Genomic DNA, 23894 nt, shown 5'->3' with positions numbered 1-23894 from the left:
ATAGTTGGAATTACCTGTAGTGTTTTGTCTTCTCGACAACGAGTGGCTGAACAACATATGCAAAGTCACCATGAATAAGCTTCGGTATGATTTCCAGAGCCATGACGACGACAAGTGAGACTTTGCTTGCCAAATCCTAAAGAAAGCATAAGTGATGAGTAAGTTTAAGCTTTCTTGACTCAAACCTCTCCGTCAAAAGGGGCAGCACGAGTTTAGAGAAGTACTCAATTTACCCTCTGAATGCTGTTGATCAGAAGCACAACCAGTTCATGTTTTGGATCTAAAAACGCCGACGTCGCCAGATAACCTGGAAAAAAAAAAAAAGAAAGCTATAGTGCGCGAATGTCTGAATAACTGAATCCATTTTTTCTACGTTTTACCTGCATCCCACAACATAGTTATGCATGACGCTACGTCTCACCTATCAGCTTTTGGCTGAGTTGCCCTTGTTGCAGAAGTTTAACAGCGTGAACATAAGCGAAAGGTGTTGGATGCCCCATCATTTCAAGGAACATAGCCTGGAGAAGGTACTCCTCTAGGCGGTCCTGGAGAAGTTGAAATGAAACAGTTTAAAACGAACCGGTCTCACGCTCTTTCATAGAATGACGCTATAAAAAGCCAGCAGCAAAGTTTCTTACTGTTTTCGTGCAGTCTTTCATGTCCTGCTCCAAAGCCGAGAGCTTCCGCGCAACGATCTCGTTTTCATCCTTCAGGAAGCGACACAACGTTAGTAATGACCGCACAAATTTTATAAGACAATAACAGCTTACCTCTTTGGTAGCGGCAGAGCCGATCTCTAGCGTAAACTCCTGTAGTAGAAACTCGCCCCTCAGTATGTTCCGGCTCACGTAAGCCTGGAGAGAAATTACTGTCTTTTCAACGATTTTAGACATTATGTGCCGTAATTCACTGAGTCCTAATCGCTAAGCTTGCAAGGTTTCCTTCACCCGGCAGAGTTTCGTGACAACCACCAACAGAAACCTGTAAAAGCAACCGGAGGCTGACATACTTGTTGCCATGGAGGAAGGAAAAAGAGAGGAGAGGCCCTTTCCACACAACACCATGGGAGAAAAGTGTGGAGGAAATCACGTGGCTTTTTCGCGATCGGGAGGCCATCTAGTCCGGGCAGCTTAGCAACGGCGTCGTAGTTGCTGCTTGCAAACCGGGCGGTAGCAGACGGCCGCGGCGTAGCATTTGCGGTGCGGCGTAGGCGTACTTTTCTCAACTGCTCGAGTTTGCTTTTGATCGTGCTTACAGGCTGACGTTGGCGCTGTTCACTCATATCTCAGGTGGAATTCGCTGCAAAACTCTCGTTGTTGCGTGCATTGATTTCAACGTGCTCGGCGACCACGAACGCACGGGCATTTCGTCTACTGCGTCACTGCTCGGAGCCGTCGGGAGACTACCGCTGCTCACTGAGGAGCACTCGCGCTGTTCGTTCACCAGTGATTCAATACGCCGTGCGCTAGAGAGGTCGTCGGCGTATTCTGCGGACGTTTCACGTCCTGTGCGTGTAGTGTGCGTGTACTATTCGCGCTTCCGTTTCCATCGGCAGTGAATCCTCGTTGCTATTAGGCGTGTTCTTGCAACGCTCCAGTGATCGTCACTGGTGTTAGTATAACTGTCATTTTCGTTTTTCGCGATTGCGCTTGTGTGAGCGGCGGGTCCATGACATGGGCGGAGGGCGATATTTTAAAGGAAGCATGCTGCGCTCACTTTGCTCTTAGTATACTGCAGAAACTTACCGCCCATTTCAAGCGTGTAACGTTTGAAGCGTCTAGCGAGCTCTAGCTTCTGGGACGTGCCGGGCTCAAGTGTATCCGTTCATATCGTGGCCAAGTCTGTGTTTCTGGTCGCGCGCTATGCTTAGACCGGTTTCCTGTTGCAGGTTTGCAATTGCTTTTCTATCTGATGTCATAGTCAAGAAGTGCGAAAAAGGCGAAGCTCTAACTGAATTAGGAGGCCTTTTCTCACGTGTTTATTGTGCCCATGTCCTGTGATTGTGTTTTTTGGGGTAAAAAGTACTTAGTGAAATGAGGACCCACATATATGCGCTGAATTTCACTGATGTCTGTGGTTATGTTAAGAAAAATAATTTGATGCATTCGATCATTACGGATCAACTTTCATTTTATGTGTTGTCATCACGAGTAAAGTGTGCAACTATGCAGTGACATTAGAAGCTAGTATTTCATCAAGTAGCGAAAAGCGATGCGTAAAGCTGCAGCTCTGCACATTAAACATGAAACACGGCATTGAAATGATGCACAGCACCGTGAAACTTATACTGCAGCCACTGGGTACTCCTAAACTTCTAGAAGTCTGAAAAGCTACGGTAATATATTTTATGCGCAATACTAGATCTGTGGATATGTGAAACATGCTATGTTGCCATGCTACAAAGGATGGATTTATGGAGAGGGGCAGTCACATTTTAAACATTTATTTCTTGGACTTTCTTCATTGAGAAAAAGATGTTCAGAATGGTTATCCTGTGTAAAATTTCAGAAAAACCCTCCCCTGCTGTCTACTATATGCACTTTGGCCCTCTCCGTTTCTGTCACCTGCGTGAGTGGCTCTTGGAGTTGTGAATCAAAAGTCATTGCTGGCATGGCCACCAATACAAGACGTTATGATATTACATTTTGCGTTCAGGGTCAAGAACTCAAACTTTTTAGTATACTTGCCCATCCTCACTGCTGTATACTAGAAAGCATTCCTTGCATCACCAGCCGCACGAAAACATGCTATGAAGATAAGTACAGTATTTATGGCCAATAACAAAGTACTGCAGAATTTTTCCTACCCTCACTGCTGCAGCACAAAGCAACGTTGACACAGCCAGCTTCCCAAACATATGCAATGGAAGCAGATGGCAACATTCAGCAGCAAGAGCTGCATTAAAAGGCAGGTTGAACACTAAGGTGGGGTGTGACCATGCATGGCAGCATTGTTCACGACTCAGCCGAAAGCAGACAAGTGCACACTCATTCAGCATAAAACTGAGAGGTTTGTGCTATCCTCCAGAGAGCGCGATTAAAGTGCGGCCAGTATGCGGCACACTTTTATGCGAGCATAGCGTGCAAACAACCCAATATCAATAACCTTGCTTAGGGATCTCATGCATGAACCTCTAAACTCATTCTAGCAAAGAAGGATTTTTTTTACAACCTCATGAGCACATTTGACAGCTGTCCACTCAAAAATCATTATGCTCTCAAATAGAAAGTGTTGCAGAGTACCATTCAAATATAAGTCTCGTGCAAGCAAGCTGTACATGAAAGGCTTCCAGGGTAGCATATACTAAAACATTTCAGGAAGCTTAAGTTTAAAGGCAGTACTTTACACTGCATTAAGGTGGGATAGTTTGTTCGGAAGCTTCATGAAATACACTGTGAGATCCAAAACACACAACATTAAAAAAAGAAAGAAAAAAGAAAGTGCTTTCAGGCAATCGGCATGTGAAATCTCTTAATTTTAGAACGTTCCCCAAAGCTCTTATAAAATTTGACGAAATATTTTTGCAGAATTGACTCAAAAAACCTGAGCTACTGGTGACTATTGCATGCCATACTCAGTGAAGAATGCAGGGGCTCGTTCGGTCGAATGTGAAATTTACCGTTGATTTTATATGCGACTATTGTTGCGTATACCTTTAAGCACTATCTGCAGTTTCTACCGGCATCTTGCTTACACCTGCGATTAATTCGATCCCGACTTTACGTTTCATTGATCACATGCACCCTTTGGTTATTCTAAACTCAAGGTAGACACGTGCGCCGAAGCAGATGAGTAAATTTTTATTCTTTCACAATACAGCCACTACCAGTGGCGTAGGCAGAAGTATTTTTCGGGGAAGTATTTTTACGCCGCCGGTAAAAAGAAAGAGACCCTGCGCTTAAACAATACCTTAGAGATTTTTCTTCTTTAATAAAGGCGGAAGGTTAGTTTTGTTCACTGCAATATCTATATAAAGATACGTATGCACACAGGATCCGAGAACTTCATTCATAAAAAAAAACATTTATTTTCTCACAAAAAACAACTCATACGGAAAACGTGGCTATTTACAATATTTTCACATCATATACAACAACACAAAAGCTTCTGCTCTACAACAAAGTCATCAACTGCAAACAAATGGCATTTGTCAAAACTTCTACCCCGTACATGCAAACCTGCGGGGGCCTGTGCCCATGCGGTAGCACGCTCCTTCGTTGACTTTGAAACGCGCGCGCAATCGGCGCGGCGGCGAAACGTCAGCATGACGTCAGCCCGGACAAGATGGCGCCGAGCTTGTTTCCGGCTTCACAAAATGTCACGTGATGGCCTCTTCTCTAATTTTCAGGGGGGTAAAGCGCGGCGAGGAGGTTGTGATACACTCGAGCAGCGCCATCTTGTTACTCCCATAGTTGCCTGTACTTATTTGGGGTTCGTGGTATTGAAAATTAAGCAATCATTTTGAATGTATCGAAACAGAACACATTAAAAATAAACCTCTAGAATTGAAAACGTCAAAGAAGGTCCCTAAGCGTTACACTTAATTCTTTTATTGTTCTAAACATTGAAATATGCAGACGTGTGCCAGAGAACTTAGGAAAGTTTCGTTTTCGTTTCGTGTGCTGTAGCAGCTGTAGGTTACCGAGGGATTCTAGTTCATTGCTACTTATAGCGTAGACTGCAGGACCGAATTAAGATACGGCAGTTTAATACGCCCAATACGCTCTGCATTACACACCTCTCCGCGCCATGTCTACTTCTGAATCACTCACTCCCGCCGCTCGGTCCGCGGTCTTTCGCACGAGCGCTGGATTCTCTGCTGGTTTTGTTTTTCCATGTCTGATTCGGTGCCGGGAAAGCACTGCAGACGCCAGTCGTCTCCGGTGCGCACATTGGTCGAACGTATTTCTCGTGCGCACGTTGGTTGATCGCGTACAAGAAACTGGACGCTAGACCCGTCGGCAGCGTTCGCGGCGAATTGCCGGCGCTTGCCGGCGAATTGCCGCAGGCACGCACCACGCTGTGACTCCGCGCGACGCTGTTTACCGCTTTGCCTCGCTCTTGCACAGAGTTTCAGAAGAATGCCGCCATCGTGCATCATATGCAAAAAAAGGTGTCAAAAGCGATCGGGCTTTCGCTTCATGTGTGAGCAATGTTCTCTGGAAAATTCATAACGGCACTGTCACCCGTTTTTTTCGTTAAGATTTTTTTGTACGCATGCAGCACGCTTGACAAGCATTAATTCGTGGAGCCTTACGTTTAGTGGTATATATTACAGGCCTGGTAGTGAAGCAATGGATGAATTCCTCAGAACAATAAAAACTTTCTGCAAAAGTGGCTAAGCACTATTACGACACCACTGCCTAGTTACATATAGGGTAGTTTAGAAGAACTTCTTGTTGGGCAAGTTGGTGCATTGCTTGAAGGCAGAGGATATAGGATATACATATAGGGCAGAGGATCTGATCAAGACATTTTGAGCTGTCATGCTTTTACAGCAGCCACACCAGGCACTTTTTGAAACCAGATGCAGTGCCAACGATATTCCAAAGGGTACATAGTGAGCAGGTAGGTGCAAATTGTGGCTGCTCTCTGTTTGTCTAGTAGAAACAGCATTCAGTGCGAAATTTTAATGCTAGTGAGGAGTGAGTTTTGAAAATTATGCTGAACCTAGCTACAGCCTTTACAGCCAAATCGTAAGTAAAAAGAGGTAAACTTAACTTTTCAACACAACACTAAATAATTAAGTTAATATTAAAAATTTACTAACTGGTATGTCAGTACGAAAGTAAAGGCAGGAATGCAGCATAAAAGGAATCAGGTTCATGATAAATAAAATGCATCATGTATCAGCAGTTCAGAGTGGTGCACTAGATGGGAGGGTTTACGCAGGAGAGACTGTGTGTCAGGCATGCCTACATTATTACACAGAATTCTGACAGAGGTCGTGGTGTCTCAGCAAGTCTGTCTGCGTAGGGTGATAAGTTATAATACAGTGAGTGCCTCAGTTCGTGCAATACTTTTACTTCAGGTTGCAAGCACACTTCACAGTGCTATTTCAGGATTGCAGTGTTCGCCACTTATGTCACAGCAAAAACGCAAGCAGGTAAGGTTAGGTGAGCAGAATGGCCAATGCTTCAGGCAACAAAATTTTTATCTCAGGGTATATCTATGTAGGAGCACGCAAGCTCAGAAGCATACAGTTCACAGACAATGTCCTCAACCCCCTCACGAGCTCAGTCGCCCTTGAGGAAGTTCCCACGCTTGCAGGTAAAACACAATGAATCCGAATGATGGTACCTCCGGTAATGTAAATGTTTTTACTTCAGGCCATTAGTGTGACAAAGTATCTTAGCCAACCGGTCACGTCACCTATATGCAAATCTGGCTAAGAAGTACTTGAAGCTGGGCTTGTTGGTGCATATTCGTGAAAGACATGAGAGCTCAAAACCAATCCATGCGATCAAGAACATGGATAAGGGCAAAGGCTATATGAACGTTCTTCTTTGAATAAATCCTGTTGAAAGTGTAGCGCTCGTCCTGTTCCCTTACTCATCCGTGTTGCCGTTTTGCGCTCTCATGTCTTTCACGTATATGCAAATCCCCCTGCAAGCACTTGCACACACCCACAACAAAGTCCCCACGCAAGCGAAAGTAGGCGAGATGCTTCAGATAAATAGCTAGAACCTCAGGTAAAAACTGAATTTGCTTCAGGACAAGTCTACACCACAAACCCCCCGCTCAATAGCAGCATCATCAAGGAAATCTACACGCAAGTGCTTGCAGGTAACATAAAAAAGGTAGTGAAGCACTGTCTCCTCTGACAAGCCAAATTTGCACTTGGGATATGAAGCACGTTGCAGAAGAGGACTTTTGATTAACTTCAATCCCTGGGGTTATTGTACATGCCACAAATTTATTACAAAATACAGAGTACCAGCTGTTCCAGCTAGCCGTACTGTATATTCTCTTAAATGCTCCTCCATCACACAATCAAAACTTGGCATTCAATAACTGTTGGTACAGTAAGAGTAGTGGGGTAGCTTCACCAGTGGATTGAAGGAATGAACCTGGCCAATGTGCTTGTTTATGAAGTAGAATCCCAGTGTCGAATTCAGGCCTGCATTCCTTTAGATTACAAATATCTCATGTTGTGTCTTATGTCAGATAAATGGCAATGATACGCCAAACGCAAGGTAAATGTGTATCTTGACTGTAGTAGAGGAAATAAGATTCTTTGTTGCAGTTTCTAGAACACACCTTATACTTGTGATGCAAAAACACTGCAAAGGTCACTGAAGTCTTCAGCAAGTACTCAATCATTTATTACTGCTAAAACAATATAAATACAAAGCAGTTGCACATTTAAGCTTTTATTACACAGGCACTCATGTGCATTCTGAATGTCTGATTTTTTGGTTTTGTGGGGTTTAACATCCAAGAGTGGCACAGGCTACGAGGGACACTTTCTGAAGGGATCTGCACAAGACGCACAGTTGTGGTATAAATAACAGGCATGATGAAGAGTGACATGGAACATTTATTCCTACATTGTTCATGCGAAATCACTGTATTAAGATACTAAGCTGAAGACGCTTTGTTTTTAAGCACCAACAATATCGCATAAAGGCAGCCCTATTAAGTGTTGAACAGTTAAGAGCACAGGTCTTGGCACTCTATTTTTTTTTTCATGTGCATTCTTCGAGCATGCGAACAGATGTGCAAGGTATTGAATGCTATATTGTGCATGACTGAGGCATCATTTGCATGCTATATTTATTTGTCTCATGTGTACAACAGTAATATCAGTGAATTTATAGAAAAAATAAAAAAAACGCATTCACAAACATAACTGCTCAAGTTAAATAAGTGTCAACTATGAAGCCAACTGTAACTTTGCAGTGCAAGTACTCACATGCTTGTAATTGTAAAGATACACTGGTTGTCAATTTTTTTATACGGAACATGGCATGAATTTTTAATATTTCGAAAACTGTACGCGAGAAAACTGTATTCCAACATTTCTATTTACCGTGCACAATGCTCTGCTGGTGCTCCCTGAACGCCACTTATCCCACACGTCTCTGGCATAAAGTTCTTTCATGTATGCACGCTTCGCTGGTGCTTCGGTGCACACAGATGAAACCATTCATAGCGGAGTCCGTTACAGATTTCGCGTTGTATTCAAACAGAATTCGCATCTTGACAGGCAGTGGTAGAAAATGAAAACAGTACAGAAGGCAGGCGCTGCACTATACGCGTGTGTCGTCTCCCTTCTGCCTCGCATCCATTATGGAACACCAACGAAGTCTGACCGCGGGAGAAAACAGGAGGTGACGATGGTTCACACTTTACCAAAGGGACTCCAGGTAACGCCAAAATGCATGGGGCATGCATGTTTTATAACGCCCCGTACATCAAAACAAACCTTGCTGAACCTCACCCCCAATCCTCGCTGATCTCGGCTCACAAAAACACAAACCACACATAATTAGCGGCACAGGACTCACCACCACCGTAACTGTCTTTGTACGCTCACAGTCGCGAACATTTCGCACGTGAACTAAAAAAGAAATCAACACAGTACGTAAGCAAGCCTTAGCACCGCTCCTCGCACAACTCTTTAGCGCGCACTACGACGCGCGCGGCCATGCTGGGCGAAGTTGCCAGGTTAGTACGCTGTAATTGACGTTAAACCGTCAAACTTGGTCTAGGTCGTCTGTATCATGCAGGGAACCCTGAGCGAAGTAACAAGATGGCTGCCATCCACGGTTAGAAAAAAAAGAGAGAGGGTTTACATGGGAGTGCTGCCGCCGCTTTCTCTCTAGAGTTGGTATATTAGCTCTATGCTAATTTTCCTTCCTCCATGCTTGTTGCTGTTGCCATGGTTGCCATATGGGTAGCCCAATGTGCCAAACTGTAGTGACAACTGGGATTCTGCGCGCAGTCTTGTGCCAATAAACACTCAGCGTCACTAGGTTTGCTTTCACAGTCACTTGAAAAGCAAAACTACTGCTTTGATGTCCAGTAACAATTACTTAAAGGGAAGAAAAATAAAGTTCTTTGTTGCGGCCTTCGGGCTTGGAGAATTTTTCACATAGCCAGCCACTACCGTCAACGTCGTAATGCCCGAAATCAATCCACTAGAAATCCAGTGGAATCCACTCCTGTCAAAAATGGCTGGTCGTGGCAGGGGAATTCGCGCAGCATTTCCCGAGGTTCGGCACCAATTGCGGCGGCCGAAGGATGAATGTGAGCAAAGCGTGACTGCCGGGCCTGGAGGTGACGCCAATCCAGATGGAAATGCGCCCCTGCCACCGACCCCTGTTAAGGTTGCAACTCTCGTCACTAACCATCACGCCGGCAGTTTTTGTGCGCACTGTACCGTTGTTCGACATAGAGGGATCGGCTTTCCTTTTGCCGCCACTGGCAGTGAGAACATATATTGGTCCGCTGCGAGTATTTTTTGCTAATGACTCGGAATCTACTAGCTTATCTTCATATGTGGTGTCTGAAGCCTGTCAAATTCAGAACATTTCTGAAACGCCTTACCGGCTTCTGTCTACATTCGCATCCTGTCAACCTTATTCCCGACGCACAGGTTTTTAGTACGTGTTATAAAATTATGCCAGTGACTTCAAGAAGCGATGGTTGGGGCTGAATGGCCCAGGCAAATAACGCACACTTCACGGGAAAGTAACGAACGCTTGCTTTCATTGTGTCTGTACCTAAGTGGTGCCGGTGTTTGCGTTCGGTGTTTTCTTGGCAGAATTGTATGAAGTTAAATTCTTCACACTTCGTCTTATGGAGAGCTACTTCAGCCCTCCCCCCCGTTTCTTCCCGCTTTCATCTCCATTACCTTTTTCTGACGCAGTCAGCCTGGCCGTTGTTGCTCCTTGTTCTAGGCTCTCGTTACTTCCGAGTCCACTTACTGTGTGCATTCATTTGTTCACTTTCAGGAAGAAAACGATGAAATCAAAAAGCTGTGTACACAATTCAAATACCTTCAGGCCTCTGACCCAAGCTTTGCCAAGCATCTTGCAGTGCTGACTGAAAAACTGAAAACTCCTAAGGACATGGAGGATACTGTGAACACCATGTATGAACTTTGCTTGCTGGGGCCGGACCAGGCAGAAGTGACTTGCCACGCACTCGTACAGCTTTGCAATGTGGAGGTCGATGGTGTCAAGCTCAGAAGCAAAATCCTGACGAAAATGCAGCATGAGTTTGAAGGTAGCTTATTTGTCCTACTCGTGTTTGATTGCTTCTCTCGAGACATTTTTTAACATGTGTGTGTAGATAAGAATAAAAAGAAAAAATGTGCGCCACCGCTGTAGCTCAGTGGTTATGGTGCTCGGCTGCTGACCCGAAAGACGCGGGTTCTATCCCGGCTGCAGCGGTGGAATTTCTTTGGAGGAGAAATTCTAGAGGCCCGTGTACTGTGCAATGTCAGTGCACGTTAAAGAACCCCAGGTGGTCGAAATTTCCGGAGCCCTCCACTACGGCGTCTCTCATAGCCTTAGTCGCTTTGGGACGTTAAACCCCATAAACCAACGAAAAAAAAATGTACATGCAGATTTTCACGGCAGTAGCAGTACAGAGTAACTCTGGTGTAATTGTACCTCTTCCCTCCAGCATATGTCATTCGGTACCTAATTCTGCTTCCTGACCAATTACAACAATCCTATTTAGTCATGGTCCCTATGTGTCTGGCAAACAAGGGCATCAGAGTAGGCACTGCTATGGAGTTGGTGGTAACGGCTTAGCACAGCCATTGCTTTCACTTCTCTCCTTGGAGAGGGCAAAAGAAGTGGGCTCTTATGTTGTGTAGTTTTGTTTTTGCTTCCATTATTGTCACTTGCAGTTGCTTTTGGCAGAGCTCCTAAATATTTCTCGTGCATGGGTTGTCACCTCCATCTTCTCGCGTGTTTGCATTTGCTGTAGCTAATTGTTTACAATGACTTGCTAAACTGGTGGTGTGATAAACGCATTGCTCTTTGGCCTTGCAGGATTTGAGGAAAAAGCAGAGTCAGCGCCGCAGACAGTAATAAGCAATGCAATCTTCCTTTGCGAGTTTTACACTCGCTACCTCGTTCAAGGCAAGCCGGTGAATCCCCTCCGGGGGCCTCTGTGGAAGTACCTGGTGTTCATGGTGGAAAGTCGGAAGCCATTCTTTCTCGGTCACTGCTTTCGACTGGTAAGCATTCTTGCAGTTTACTGAATTTTGGCAGTAAAAATCTTGCCATACTTACTTTTAAATTTGCTGACCGTGCTTATGTATCGGGATGGCTGTATTTATATATAATATGAATGTACAGCTCTTATTTACCATTGAGCAAAGTACTGCAGGCATGATATCATGTTCCCAAATGGGAGCAATCACACTATGGTGGGCCGCCGCGGTGGCTCAGTGGCTATGGTGCTCGGCTGCTGTCCCGAAAGATGCGGGTTCGATCCTGGCCGCGGCGGTTGAATTTCTTTGGAGGAGAAATTCGAGGCCCGTGTACTGTGTGATGCCAGTGCACGTTAAAGAACCCCAGGTGGTCGAAATTTCCGGAGCCCTCCACTACGGCGTCTCTCATAGCCTTAGTCGCTTTGGGACGTTAAACCCGATAAAACCAAACCAAACACTGTGGTGGTATGTGAGCTTGGAGCTGTTAAACCGAGAGTGGGACCTCTAAGTATGGACAGCAGTTCAGAATGTTTCAAGATTATTGTGGAAAGGAAAAATCTTGCCTTATATTGACAGAAATCAGTATCATATTAGCAGTTAAAGAAGGATTCTTATCTAATTTCAGCACAAAAATCACTTAAAATAAAATGAAACAATGTTTATCAGTGAAAGTTTGGTGCAGTAGGTGCATCTTGTCAATGTGACCTATCAGCATACATAACCCAGCCATTGTGGGACAGTAATTTTTTTTTTCTTATAATAAGCATTGTGATGTAACAATTTAAGAAAAGTAGTACTGCCTTCGCATCTATTGGTGGAACGTCGGAACAGTGGCAGGCACTGTAGCATGGTGTTGCTCACCAGTGCTTTTGCTTTCATGCATGCATTAAAAAATGTGCATTGTATACAGTGTGTTCCGCAAATAAACGCGCCGCAGAATGCTTCTGCCAGCTAAACGGGTGTATTGTTGAAGTTCAAATTTTGCATAGAAATGGTGTTTGGTTGGCAGCATTGTTTTGTACCACTTTCGTTTGGTGTACTTACCTGATTCGATCAGAAGAAGTCGGTTATTCACATCGTTTGTGGCGACGACGAAGGAAATTAAGCCGTCCTGTCAGCGGTCTCACCGGTGGCGCCATCACGTTTGGTGACTGTGAAGATTTGGCAAAGGAGGGAGGGGGGATTGGTCATAGAAAACTTATTTTGGCCAAAACTGCGCTAACTTTGAAGACTTTCGTTTGCCTATCGCAGTAAATCTTTTTGAGCGCCGTCTGCTTTCGTCTGTTCACTAATGACTGCAGGATTTGAGTCTGTGCTTTCAGTCTCGCCTTCTTTTCTAAAGTACGGAAACTTATTACCGAAAAATGAGACCGCACACTGAAGAAGAGAAGGCCATGGCCGTGTCTTGGATGTGCGCATCTAATTCAATGCGCTTCGTGCGGAAGATGTTCCGTGCGATGTTTCATCGCCGATCGCCGCATTGCACATCTCTGGAAAGGTGAGTCGTCAATTTTCTGTCAGCTGGAACTGTCGCAAGACTGAAAAGATGCGATGATGGGAGCTCTCGGAGTTTTGTTGTTGAAGCAATTGAAGGCGCTTTAGACTCTAACCCACAGCTTTCCTGCCAACACGCAGGTTTGTTATTTGGCACCGCAGCGTCAGTGGTGAGCCGACACCTCAAGAAGAGAGGGCTGTATCCTTACAAGGCTCATGTGCTCCATGAACCAATCGCCCAAGACCTGGCACAACGAATAGAGTTCTGTCATGCAGAACAGGAAAGAATTGCTGCAGAGCCTGGACGTTTGCAGTCTATATTGTTCACTGATGAAGCTGTTTTCCATCTCAGCGGTGCAGTGAATCAACAAAACACGCAGCAGGAGTCCCTGGAAAACCCCAGGTTTTCAATGATACGTCCTGTGCACTCTCCAGGTGTGGCAGTTTGGTGCAGGATTTGGCAAGAACGGGTCGTTGGACCATTTTTTCTTCAGTGATACTGTCACTGCTGACTCGTACCTGTCGCTGCTGCAAAATGAGGTTCTGCGTGAGTTAAGCCAGAGGCACACGTAGCAAGAGATCTGCATCTTTCAGCACGACGGTGCCCCAGCGCACTACGCCTCAAAAGCTCGGCATTTTTTGGACACAAATTTCCCGCACAAGTGGATGGGTCGCTGGTCAGCAAACATGCCATGTCCTCCGAGGTCGCCTGATCTCACCCCGTGTGGTATTTTTGTATGGGGCTTCTTAAAGTCACATGTGTACAGCGCCGGCACATTGACAAGCATTGCTGCGCTCAAGGCCCGCATTGAGCACACGTTTGAGCAGATCACTGATGAAATGCGGCAAATGAAATCTGGCTTTCCAGGAGTTATAAAGACCGCCTGGAGGTGTGCATTCAAGCCAACGGCGGCCACGTTAAAAGCTGAGCAGCACAGGATCTGAAGAACATGTTGAGAAATGGCCCTTCTCAGGGCCACCAAAATCCTGCCTGGCAAGAGTTAAAGGTGCACTGAAGAGGAATCTGAACTTGTATTTTTGCCGCGGGAACTCGATCTACACGTTCCGAGCTTTCTTAGAAACTTCGATCAATTGCCCTGTGTGGCCGATTTCCCTAATTAAATCGAATTAACGTCCGGCTCCCGCCTTTTTTTTTTAATTCTGCCTCGTACGGTGGGCGGAGTCGACCAACGCGTGGAGCGCCTTTCACCCAGTCCCGTGGCGGCTTGCTGCTCTGCCGTCGGCGGAGTAATACGTAGCAGTCCGTAGTAGCAAATAGTCCGTGCGTATTTTTATTTCTTCGGGCTTATTTTGCGGCTATATTATCTGCGAATGAAACTATTTATTCATGGAAACCTAAAAAGCAAAATAAAGCGAAAGCAAAGCCTCCACGGGACTGGGTGAAAGGCGCTCCACGCGTTGGTCGACTCCGCCCACCGTATGAGGCAGAATTAAAAAAAAAAAGGCGGGAGCCAGACGTTAATTCGATTTAATTGGGGAAATCTGCCACACAGGGCAAGAAGTCACTGCTTCTAAGAATGCTAGGAACGTGTAGATCGAGTTCCCGCGGCAAAAAGACATGTTCAGAATCCTCTTCAGTGCACCTTTAACGCACCACCGCTGCTCCTTACCCGACCCTCTGGAAATAAATGAGAACCAAATGGTATCCACACAGACAGCGTAGTACAGAAATGCTTTCTGGAGGGTGTCAAAAGTGCTCATAGCATTTATTCTACGGCAATGTATGACATCAAACCGTAGCAGTTCCAAACAGATGAAAGCAGGTGACACTTGAAGCTCGAAAAGATGCTTCGCAATAGGCAATCGAAAGTTTTCAAATTTAGCGCAGTTTTGGCCTAACTAAGTTTTCTCTAACCGTTAAAAAACCATTTGAAGAGCGTCTTCAAACTCCTGCAATACTCTTCCACCCCTCCTTTGCCGAATCTCCACAGCCACAAACGAGATGGCGCCATCGGTGCGATTGCTGACAGAATGGCTTTATTTCCTTTGTCGTTGCCGCAGATGATGCAAATAGGTGACTTTTTCTGATCGATTCGGGCAAGTACCCAAATAAATGTATCAAGAAACAATTCTGCCAACCAAATGCCATTTCTGTTCTAAATTTGAGCTCGAACAGTCCATCCGTTTAGCTGAGAGAAGCATTCTACTGCACGTGTTTATTTTCGCAAGTCTGTATAGTATGTTAGCAGAGAAGTAATGCAGCAGTCCTAAAGGCATTTAACAAGACTGAGTGTGCCCATTTGCCAAAATACCATGTTTATTTGAATGCAATGCAAATTTTTTAAATGGTAATAGATGTGAAATGCCGCTGTGGTGGCTCAGTGGTCATGGCGCTCGGCTGCTGACCCGAAAGGTGCAGGTTTGATCCCGGCCGCGGTGGTCAAATTTTGATGGAGGCGAAATTTTAGAGGCCCCCTCCTTCAGCCGTGGTTAGAATCCGTCTACACTTGGGATGAGCCTCCAGCTTTTCTGTAGGAGTAATGCAAGTTTCTCGCCAATTTTTAGAAAGGAGCTGAACTTTTGCATTTTGAAAGTAAATAGCGTGCTTCTGGCACTGATCACACCTTACAATAGCCACTCATCATTTAGCTCACGACTGTTTGGACATGTGAAAAAGTGAAAAACGTGCAGAAAGGGTTCGACGCCAAGGGCGTGATGGCCAAAAAACTGTCGGTGTCCTGACATCGGGTAAAAGGAGGGATGCAGTGTTTGGCCCATGATATGATCTGGGCTGCTAAGGCAAGCGTTGAAACTAGCATGTGCACTTGGCAAGCCTGGCGCGCATTTTCACTCCCTGTTCATTTCCCCCTGTTCGTGCAAGTTAACTTTTTCCAGCACGGTGGTTATCTCAGATGACAACCTTTTCAAAATTTTTTTTTCAGTGCCTCATTGTGGTAGAATTTAGCACCACTAGTGCCGCTTTCTTTCGCTACTTTCTTGCTCTTCACACCAGGTGGAGCCACCTCCTTGGTTATCGGAGAAATCAAAATGGAGTCATGCGCGATTGATCCCAAGCTTTTTTTTACAAATCTCTAGGTAAGTACGCATAATATGGCATAAATAACTGTATAATTTATAGCTTGCATGTGCAGATTTGTTCCTGTGCAAGTGACACAGAGTGTCAGGGCCTAATTATGCCGTGGCTGAGCATTATTATGGTGGTCACCTCAGATGACCACCATGCCTGAAGCGTCTCATATGCATAATATTGCTTTTCCTTGCAGAAACCCAGTTTGAAGACATTCCATCGGATCCTGATAGCTATGGTGGTGGTGATATGTCCGGTGACAGTGACGACAAATGGGAGCCAAACACTACTGCTAAAACTGAGTGTACCAGTTCCACAAAGGAAGCCCGTTTGACATTTATGCCAGAAAGTCGGACAGTGGTGTGCAGCGTGGGTTGAGCGCCAGGGTTGTAAAAAGCCATACTGAAAATTGAGCTGGCATGCACCACCATGAGTTTTTCGACAACTACTTCACCAGCTACCCACTCCTCGAGGAGTTGAGAGATGCTGCCGTATATGCCTGTGGAACGGTGAATGCCAACCGGCAACACTTGCCACTGCTGCAGGCGGATAAAACAGTGGAAGAACAAGCGAACTGTACACTTGCTGTCCAACTACCATGATCCTGCACTTCAAACGTGTCGACAGAAAACAAGGACGGAATGCTCACAAACATAGCCTGCCCAGATGCACTGCAAGACTACAATCAAAACAATAACTTTGTTGACAAAATCGACCATAGAAAAACCAAGATCAGATTGATCGCAAGTAAAAAAAATGGTGGCACCAAAATTTTTTTTTTTCATTTTCTTGACGGCTGCGTCGTGAACGCCTTCCTAATTTACAGTGAACTGGAAAGGGTTCAGATGATGAGCTTGAAAGATTTTCGAAGGCTGCACATGGACCACGGAAGCGCAAGTCTGTTCCCCAATAGGAAGGAATTCAAGCAGCCATGCAGGGGAAATGAAGAGGTGGAAGCCATATGTTGCTCCTGTTTGGGCCACAGAATCAAAGCACCAACCCAAGAGGTGCATGCCGAGGCAGTGTACGAAATGCAGCACAAAAGAAAGAACGGAGGCCCCATTCCAACACAGTGGTTACCTCAGGTTACCACCTCAGATCATCGATGCTGCAGTGTGTAAACTTTTTTTTTTATTTTTGCTTATATCTAAGTGCCTTTGTGCAGTTCGTGCAATAAAATTCAGTTTTCTTGCAAAAGCAAACTTCTGTGCCTCAGAGTTGAAACTCTGTTCCCACTTCGAGTTATTGATCAATTCGCTCTCGCCCTACCAGAAGCTTGCCGTCCCGGTTAGCTCATTTGGTAGAGCGACTGCTTCGGTGTAGCGGTGGTCCCGGGTTCGAACCTCGGACCAAGACGAATTTTTCTTTAACTACGAAGTTTCTGAGAAAGCTGTATAGCTTTCCTTTGTAGCCGTATGGCTGCGCTCGGGTGGATGCCAATGAGTAATTACTCCCTTATTACAAATCTACTCCACCTTGGGGGATTCCCCTAAAACATTTGACCAAACATAGAGTGAGGAAGGCAGACCTCACAGGGGGCCCACATAGGTGTGTGCAGGGTCCATGACAATACAGAAGGACCCTTGGAAGTTGTCCAGCCTTCAGAAATGGTTCTCTCTGAGTTATTGCTGTGAGCTATGAATATAATTCATTGGGATGACTAAGAGGTTGGTTCAATCCCGGCCGCGGCGGTCGAATTTCGGTGTAGGCAAAATTCTAGAGGCCTGTGTACTATGCGATGTCAGTGCACGTTGAAGAACCCCGGGTGGTCGAAATTTCCAGAGTCCTTCACTACTGCGTCCCTCATAGCCTGAGTCGCTTTGGGACGTTAAACCCCAGTAAACCAAACCAAACCAATAAATCAAACTTTCTCTGAAAAGGGGGGTTTTAGAAGCTAGAAAGAGCCAGAAAATTATTAAATTATTGACATGTATCGCCTCCATTGGCTGTTCTTGCCGGCAAATTGCTATGACGCAGACAGTTTTTTGCGTGCAGCTTCCTAAGGCTGTGCTACTCCTCCATTCACTTCCAAATGGCTGTTAGGGCGTCTTATTTGGTACTGACATCTTGACTGTATCGAGTGGCAGGAAAAATGTGTTCCATCTTTAAATCACTTTCTCAGCAACTGATGGATCATCTGCTGTAAAAGAAACATCATGAAAGCCACAGAGAGTCGTACAGCCTATGTTTATCGAGAACAAAAATGGGTGGCATTGTCTTTGGTGGCCTTTTAAGTCTTATTATTGGTATTTTCGTGTACTATGCTTCCATCTCACTAAATATTTCCGGCATTTTTCTTGTGCAAAGTTAATGGCGAGTGAATTTTTTGCTTTTTTTGCTCCAGAAAATGGACCTCTGAGCATGTTACATGCTTATGTTTGCAGCGTATGGCTTATTAATGCTTAACTGTGTTTAATATTTACATGTCGCTTGATACAGCAGCAGTACACGTCAGGCTTTACTGCTGATGAGCAGTGCACTTTTCACGTTGCATTCATGCTGCATTTGCAGTGCTGGGAGGCCGGCAGGGTCGTTTAGATTATCTCTCTGCCTCAAAAGAGCATGATGTGGTATGTGTTTTGTTTTGGTAATGGCTGTGTGTTAGTGGTGATTCATGGTTGTTGAGAACAAAAAAAAACAAAGAGAAGACAACACTGCATGAGCGATTGTGTCTTCTTCTCTTCGTCTTTTTTGCGCTCGTTAACCATGAATACGTACCAACTAACCCAACTTGTTACGTTAACACAAGTTAGTGGTGAAGTTTGTGTAACCCACCATAGTTTATATGTGTGCATGTATAACTTTGTTCCCCTAATGGCTCTCCTGGTGAAAGAGCTGAAGTTTCAGCTGGTGTGCTGCTACATCAACTGATGATAGAGAGCTCAAGGTTTTGTGTTTACATATATTTTGCTTCAATGTGTGTGCCCAGCTTTATTGTTTTTGAACGTTTGCAAATTTCATTCAAACAGTACTTATAATGTTTTGCTTACTAAATATGTAACTTTGTGTCAATTTTCTGTACCAGTAGCCCGAAAATAATGCGTCTAAAACACTTACTTATCCCATGTGTTTAATGCCTCAGTGTCACATGATTAGAATTGGAGGGGACATTTGAGCTTCGCCTTAAGGGTATGAAGCTATATCATTAATGGTCCCTTCGGTGGCCTGGGGCCTTCTTTGCATATCACTTCACAGACGCAGACATCCACTGTGCGCGGGCAGTCTTCATACCACGGTGCAGCGATTAAGCAATGTGCCACCGGCCCAGCAGGTGGCTGTTTCAATCACAGCTGCTTGTGGGGATTGTGAGACCCCTTAGAGTGGCTCCTCTCTGAAACAGTGGCACGAGCCAAAAAAGTGAAAGGTAAAGCAGGACAAGCAAAAGCTGTGCTTACTAAGCTCTTCCCGGGCAACTTCTCACGACCAATCTTTAATTTAACTTCCACCTGCCATGGTGGGCAGCATGTGATGACATCGCAAGGTCACGTGACCTAGGTGACAGGTGGGCCATCTTTTTGGCCAGTCCAGATTTTTCGCTCAATGCCGGTGATAACACCGATGACTGTGGATTCGCTGCAGAGCATGAGCCCCAGCGCAGTAGTGTTGAAACATGCCATGCTTTTATGCAGAGGCAGAGCAGTTGTGCACAGGTGAAAGTGGTACAAGAAAGAACAACTGGCTGACTAATGAACAGAAACCATCTGCACCAAGTTGCACTGGTGGCCTTAGTTGAGATTTTGCTGATTGTAATCATTTCTGAGGTGTATATACCATTTCTGTTCTTTGCAGGTGCAGAGCAAGGTAGCCTTTTTCGTGACGCACAACCGTCCTGAGCTCGAGGGTGATTACGTCGAGAAGCTTAAGGAAGCCGTCCTGGATGAAAAAGTGCAGAAGATGCACCGTTCTTCAGCACTGGACACTCTGGAGTGTGTGTGGAAAGCACTTGCGCAGAAGGCTTCATAGTCGTGTCTTTGTGGAGTGCTTGTGTAATCCTGAAGCATGAATAAATTGTGGTTTGCATGCTTCTTCTTACAGAACATATTGGGCTTTTTGAATGACTCTATGTTACAGGGAACCCAAGGTTTTCGTGCAGCTACTTAATCTGAAGTCGCAGTTGTTTTGCAACATTATGCAGAACATTGAAAAATGAGCTAAAGGAACCAAACACTGATTTTTAAGCACCCAATTTTTTCGGTGCAACAGAAAGTTTGCTGTCTGAGGTACTCTATTCCGCAGCAGTTTTGTTAGAAACTCTGAAGGAGATTTTTTCTGAGAATTTTTGATGTATCCCGATGCTAGAAACCATGATCAGTGAGCGTAATGGCGATTGCATGTGTGCAAATGTGGTGTACAAAAACATCAATCTGCCCTGCCAGGCAGCAATTGGACATTTTTAGTACAGCAAAGTGCCCATATTGGTGTACACACAAGGCTCCTATGGCACATTGATGTACAGTCTTTGTCAAAAGTAACCAGGCTGTACGGTTTGCTTCTTAGTCGTATAGTAAAGCTATTATACCAGCCCTCAAGCTCTAAATCTGTGTATGGTAAGGAAAACCCTTGCCCTCATCTTCAAAGAAGTTTTTGATCTTTAGAGAAGACACGAGTGGTCTACTATACGAATGAGAAGCAAACCATGCAACCTGGTTACTTTTGACGAAGACTGTACATCTCGTCAAGAAAGATTTAGCAGACTGTGGTTGCCACTTAGGGAAATTTAAAGCACTACCTAGTGACAAAAGCTAAAAGCGTATTGCAGGTGATGGAAAGTGAGCTCACTTCATCGAAGGGGCACTGGAGGGAGTGTAAACTATAATAAAGCTGGAACATTCCCTGAAGAAAACAAATGGTGATATTTTACAGAGATGGGTCATGTGGTGGGATTCACTAATAGTGGCAGGGTTTCATCTCAAGATGGCACTTAAGTTCGTTTTATGCGATTTTCAATGCAAAATTACAATTATGAATCAATTTTTAAAACTGCAGTGCTCAGCTCATACAATGTGAAGCACAATCTTTCCATTTTCACTTTAATCTCGTGAGATGTTTTTGTCTGTAGTCAATCCCTTTAACTATGCGTCGGGGCTCAGTTAAGCAGCCTGGTGAATGCACATGAACCCTGGCAGGTGGGGGTATGGTGTTCTGCCACAAAAGCACAACACACTGGTCTTCTGCACTTGTGAGAATTCTGTGAGTGCACTAAAGTTTATGTGAATGCGTTCCACTTCATCATCGCCATCTGGAGAGATTAGCAGGCGAACATCTTCGATGATCATTACAATTAAGGTGCCGCCGCTTCCTCCAATAGCTCTGCGGTTGGTTTTTGAATTTTTTGGCGTGGTACTGTACTCAGTGGCAGAACTACTGCGCAGTTTGGCGCAAACTGCGCCATATGGCAATTTCTGCTACATCCTGGTTCAACAGTTTTCGCGTACTTTCGATGCTTGCCTACGCTAAAAAAAGTCTGAAAAACTGGCGAGAACGAAACCGAACGCTCCTGCTCATGGGCCCTACCCGCCGTGTTGCTGCGCGTCCGTCATTATGTTCTTAGAGAAGCTCTGAAACACCTTCCGAGGAAAACACACAAGCTCGCTCAATCACTGCATGGTGTTGTCATGAACACCTGAGCCAAATAGTACACTAATTAATACACTCAGCAGAGAACCCACAATCACGCGAAAGTTGGCGCGCCCTTTCCGGCGACTTTTTCGTGCTCGCGCCCTCCTCCGTCGCACCACACTACTGCGTAATTCTGTTCAGAGGTGGCTGTTGGTTAAATTCTTTCACGCGTTGCGCAGCTACTATGTCCGCGGCCAGTTAGTAGCGTCGCTCCGGCGGATCAGGAAGCCCCGCCCCCCAGGTAATTCCCGCCGTGGGGCCGGCGGAAATGCGTCGACGTTTGAGTGTGCAAAAAGTGACGAGAGAAGAGGGAAAAGCGCGAAGACGCTGAAATTCAAACTTTGACTACAGATAACTCAGCTTCGACAGAGTGCGTAAAAAAATCTCGCTGGAGGATATTAGTGAAGTGGGGAGCCACTGAGACAGCGCTATCAGACGGCATGAGCGTCGTCGCAGCTAGCGCGCCATGTTCAAGGGCGTCGCCTGCTCGGCCTATATTGTTTTGGATCCTTAACGCTTTTACACGTTAAATGCGTCAACGTTCACTTTTTGTGGAACGCTCCACGTGCATGTAGTTTTCAGTAGAATTCATCGTTGCCGTGATAACTGCGCTGCCTATTCACTTTCAGTCAGTGTGTCGAATAGGAACCAAACCCTGAACCGAACCCAGATTTTTGCTCGGAAGCGAAACCGAACCGAGCCCTTATTTTAACGCGATAACATTAAAGTCCCCGCTACGCAGAAAATCACGAGCATGGTTTGAAGTTTGAAGTTTGTTTATTTTACATCTTAGATGTGGGTGGTCCCCAGAGAGCAGCGGTAGGAGGCAGGTGGGCCACCTTGACCACGTGACCTTGCGACGTCATCCCAACCTACCCACCGGATAGTGAGCAAACTGCCCACCGCGGCAGGTGGCAGTTAAACTAATGATTCGTCGCTCGGGATGAGCAACCGGGCCGCACAAGGCCCATCGCTGGGAGCACCTGCCATCGCAGGGCAGTGGCGCATTGCTTAAAAGGACCCTGAAATGATTTGAATGGACATATTGTAGTGCACCAGATATATAGGTGGTCTTTGTGGGTGTTTGAGTCAAATTTGAAAGCTCTACGTGGACCCAATAATTTAGAAATAATTTTTAAAAATCGCACCCGCAGTAGCTCGCAACTTGTTAGAGCGGCACACCTCACCGCGCGTCCCCTTCCTCGATGACGTCAGTCTGCAGAAGAACCAGCCCTCAAGCTCCCTCCGTCTGCCCACTGACGTCATCGGGTAGGGGACGCACAGTGAGGTGCTTCTCCTTAATCGGTTGTGAGCTACTGTGAGCAGCGATTATTAAAAATTATTTCTTAATTATTGGGTCCACAGGAGCTAAAGGCTGTGAGCCTTTAGCTCCTGCTCCTTTTTTCTCTGTTGTGAGAAAATGAAATGAAATAAAGACAAAGACAAAAGACCACCTCTACAAATATGTTGCACTAGAATATGCCCATCGAAATCATTTGAGGGTCCTTTTAACCGCTGCACTACTGCGCCAGGAGGGGTATGAGGACTCCCAAGGATCTATGAATGCAAAGGAGAGAATGACCTTCTGTATATATGCTGATTAACACATTACGCAATCGCGTCACACACTTAAGGCGAAGCTTAAGTGTCCCCTCCATTTTTTTAGTCATCTTGGAACTAAACCCGAACCGGACGATTCACAGGGACCATACCGGACCGTTTGCGAACTTGGTTCAGTACCACTTTTCTTGCAAGCCGGCATACTTTTTTTTCTGAGGAAATGAGATGCGCTAGTGAAAAGATTCACCCACCGAAAGCTGTCTGCACCAGATGGTGCGAAAATGACATTCAGTCTATGCGACAAAAAAAAAAAAACTGAAGGCTGTATGGTGTCTAGGAAGAAACCTAATTGGCGCTTATGTAATCTGTTTTCGGCAATTCTAAAGTACAGCCCTCCAGACATGTTAAATCTTGAGTTTTTTCAGACTCCTCCTTATACATGTCTGCGTATGGTTTTAATCAAATTGTTAGCACTGCATGGCCTAACTCGCAAAGCACAGAATGAGGACAAGCCTCCCTTTCTTTGTACCATGTACCATAAATATGTGAAACGTAGGCGCAACGACCCGACCACGCTGTGCAACATTTACTATCGGAACCATTCATTGTCTCAGACAGCGTGGTACTAAAGACCCGTCATGACGACTCACTGGCCGGGGCGGTCGGCTGCTGATCCTATAGGTTGCGGGGGCCACATTTCGATGGCGGCGAAATGCAAAAGCGTGCGTACGTGTGCTGTGCGATGTGAGCGCACGTTGAGGAAACCCAGCTGGTCTACGTTAATCTGGAGTCCTGCACTACAGTGTCCCTGATAGCCCTGTGTCGCTTCGACACGTTAAACCCCCGATAATTGGTGCAGTTTTAGTGCGAAAGCGCTACTTCACTAGCAAAGTTGAAAAACCCGAGGTATGTGTGAAGCCTCAGCCTTTGGCGAAGCGCCAGCGGCGGAGGCCTTGCGCAGCTGCTCCACCAACGCGCGGAACCGGCACCCCTACCCGC

At 45.5% G+C, this 23894-nt stretch overlaps 2 protein-coding genes and 1 pseudogene across 6 annotated transcripts in view; 2 read left to right on the top strand and 1 right to left on the bottom strand.

The window, feature by feature from the left end:
* The window catches only part of LOC149339560 (AP-4 complex subunit epsilon-1-like), a 31796-nt gene extending 30784 nt beyond the window's left edge, over positions 1-1012 (bottom strand). For 2 of the 3 annotated variants that reach the window (XM_089548279.1, XM_089548280.1), the window contains exons 1-5: positions 771-1012; positions 639-707; positions 422-545; positions 234-307; positions 15-136 (exon numbers count right to left, since the gene is read on the bottom strand). In XM_089548279.1, the coding sequence (XP_089404405.1) occupies positions 15-136; positions 234-307; positions 422-545; positions 639-707; positions 771-893 (512 nt within the window). In that variant the 5' untranslated portion in view covers positions 894-1012. The remainder of the gene's footprint in view (positions 1-14; positions 137-233; positions 308-421; positions 546-638; positions 708-770) is intronic. The other variant, XM_089548281.1, reaches the window with a different exon arrangement.
* Positions 1013-4835: 3823 nt separating this feature from the next.
* On the top strand, positions 4836-6795 carry LOC149339559 (uncharacterized; annotated as a pseudogene).
* A 2353-nt stretch (positions 6796-9148) lies between these two features.
* LOC149339558 (uncharacterized) lies at positions 9149-19755 on the top strand. 3 transcript variants are annotated; one of them, XM_089548278.1, is made up of 5 exons: positions 9149-9332; positions 9960-10233; positions 11010-11197; positions 15642-15724; positions 15913-16918. In XM_089548278.1, exons 1-5 carry the CDS (start codon positions 9177-9179, stop codon positions 15923-15925), a joined length of 714 nt encoding a protein of 237 aa, XP_089404404.1. In that variant the 5' UTR covers positions 9149-9176; the 3' UTR covers positions 15926-16918. The 3 variants fall into 3 exon arrangements, with proteins under 3 accessions (XP_089404404.1, XP_089404401.1, XP_089404403.1); XM_089548275.1 differs by lacking the exons at positions 15642-15724; positions 15913-16918 and adding an exon at positions 19506-19755; XM_089548277.1 differs by lacking the exon at positions 15642-15724.
* The last annotated feature ends 4139 nt before the right edge of the window (positions 19756-23894 follow it).

Source organism: Amblyomma mixtum, chromosome 6 (assembly GCF_055824585.1).
Source record: "Amblyomma mixtum isolate Tamu chromosome 6, ASM5582458v1, whole genome shotgun sequence".
Classification (NCBI taxonomy): Eukaryota; Metazoa; Arthropoda; class Arachnida; order Ixodida; family Ixodidae; genus Amblyomma; species Amblyomma mixtum.
Note: the sequence above shows the minus strand (reverse complement) of the source record. Positions and strands in the feature narration are given on the sequence as shown.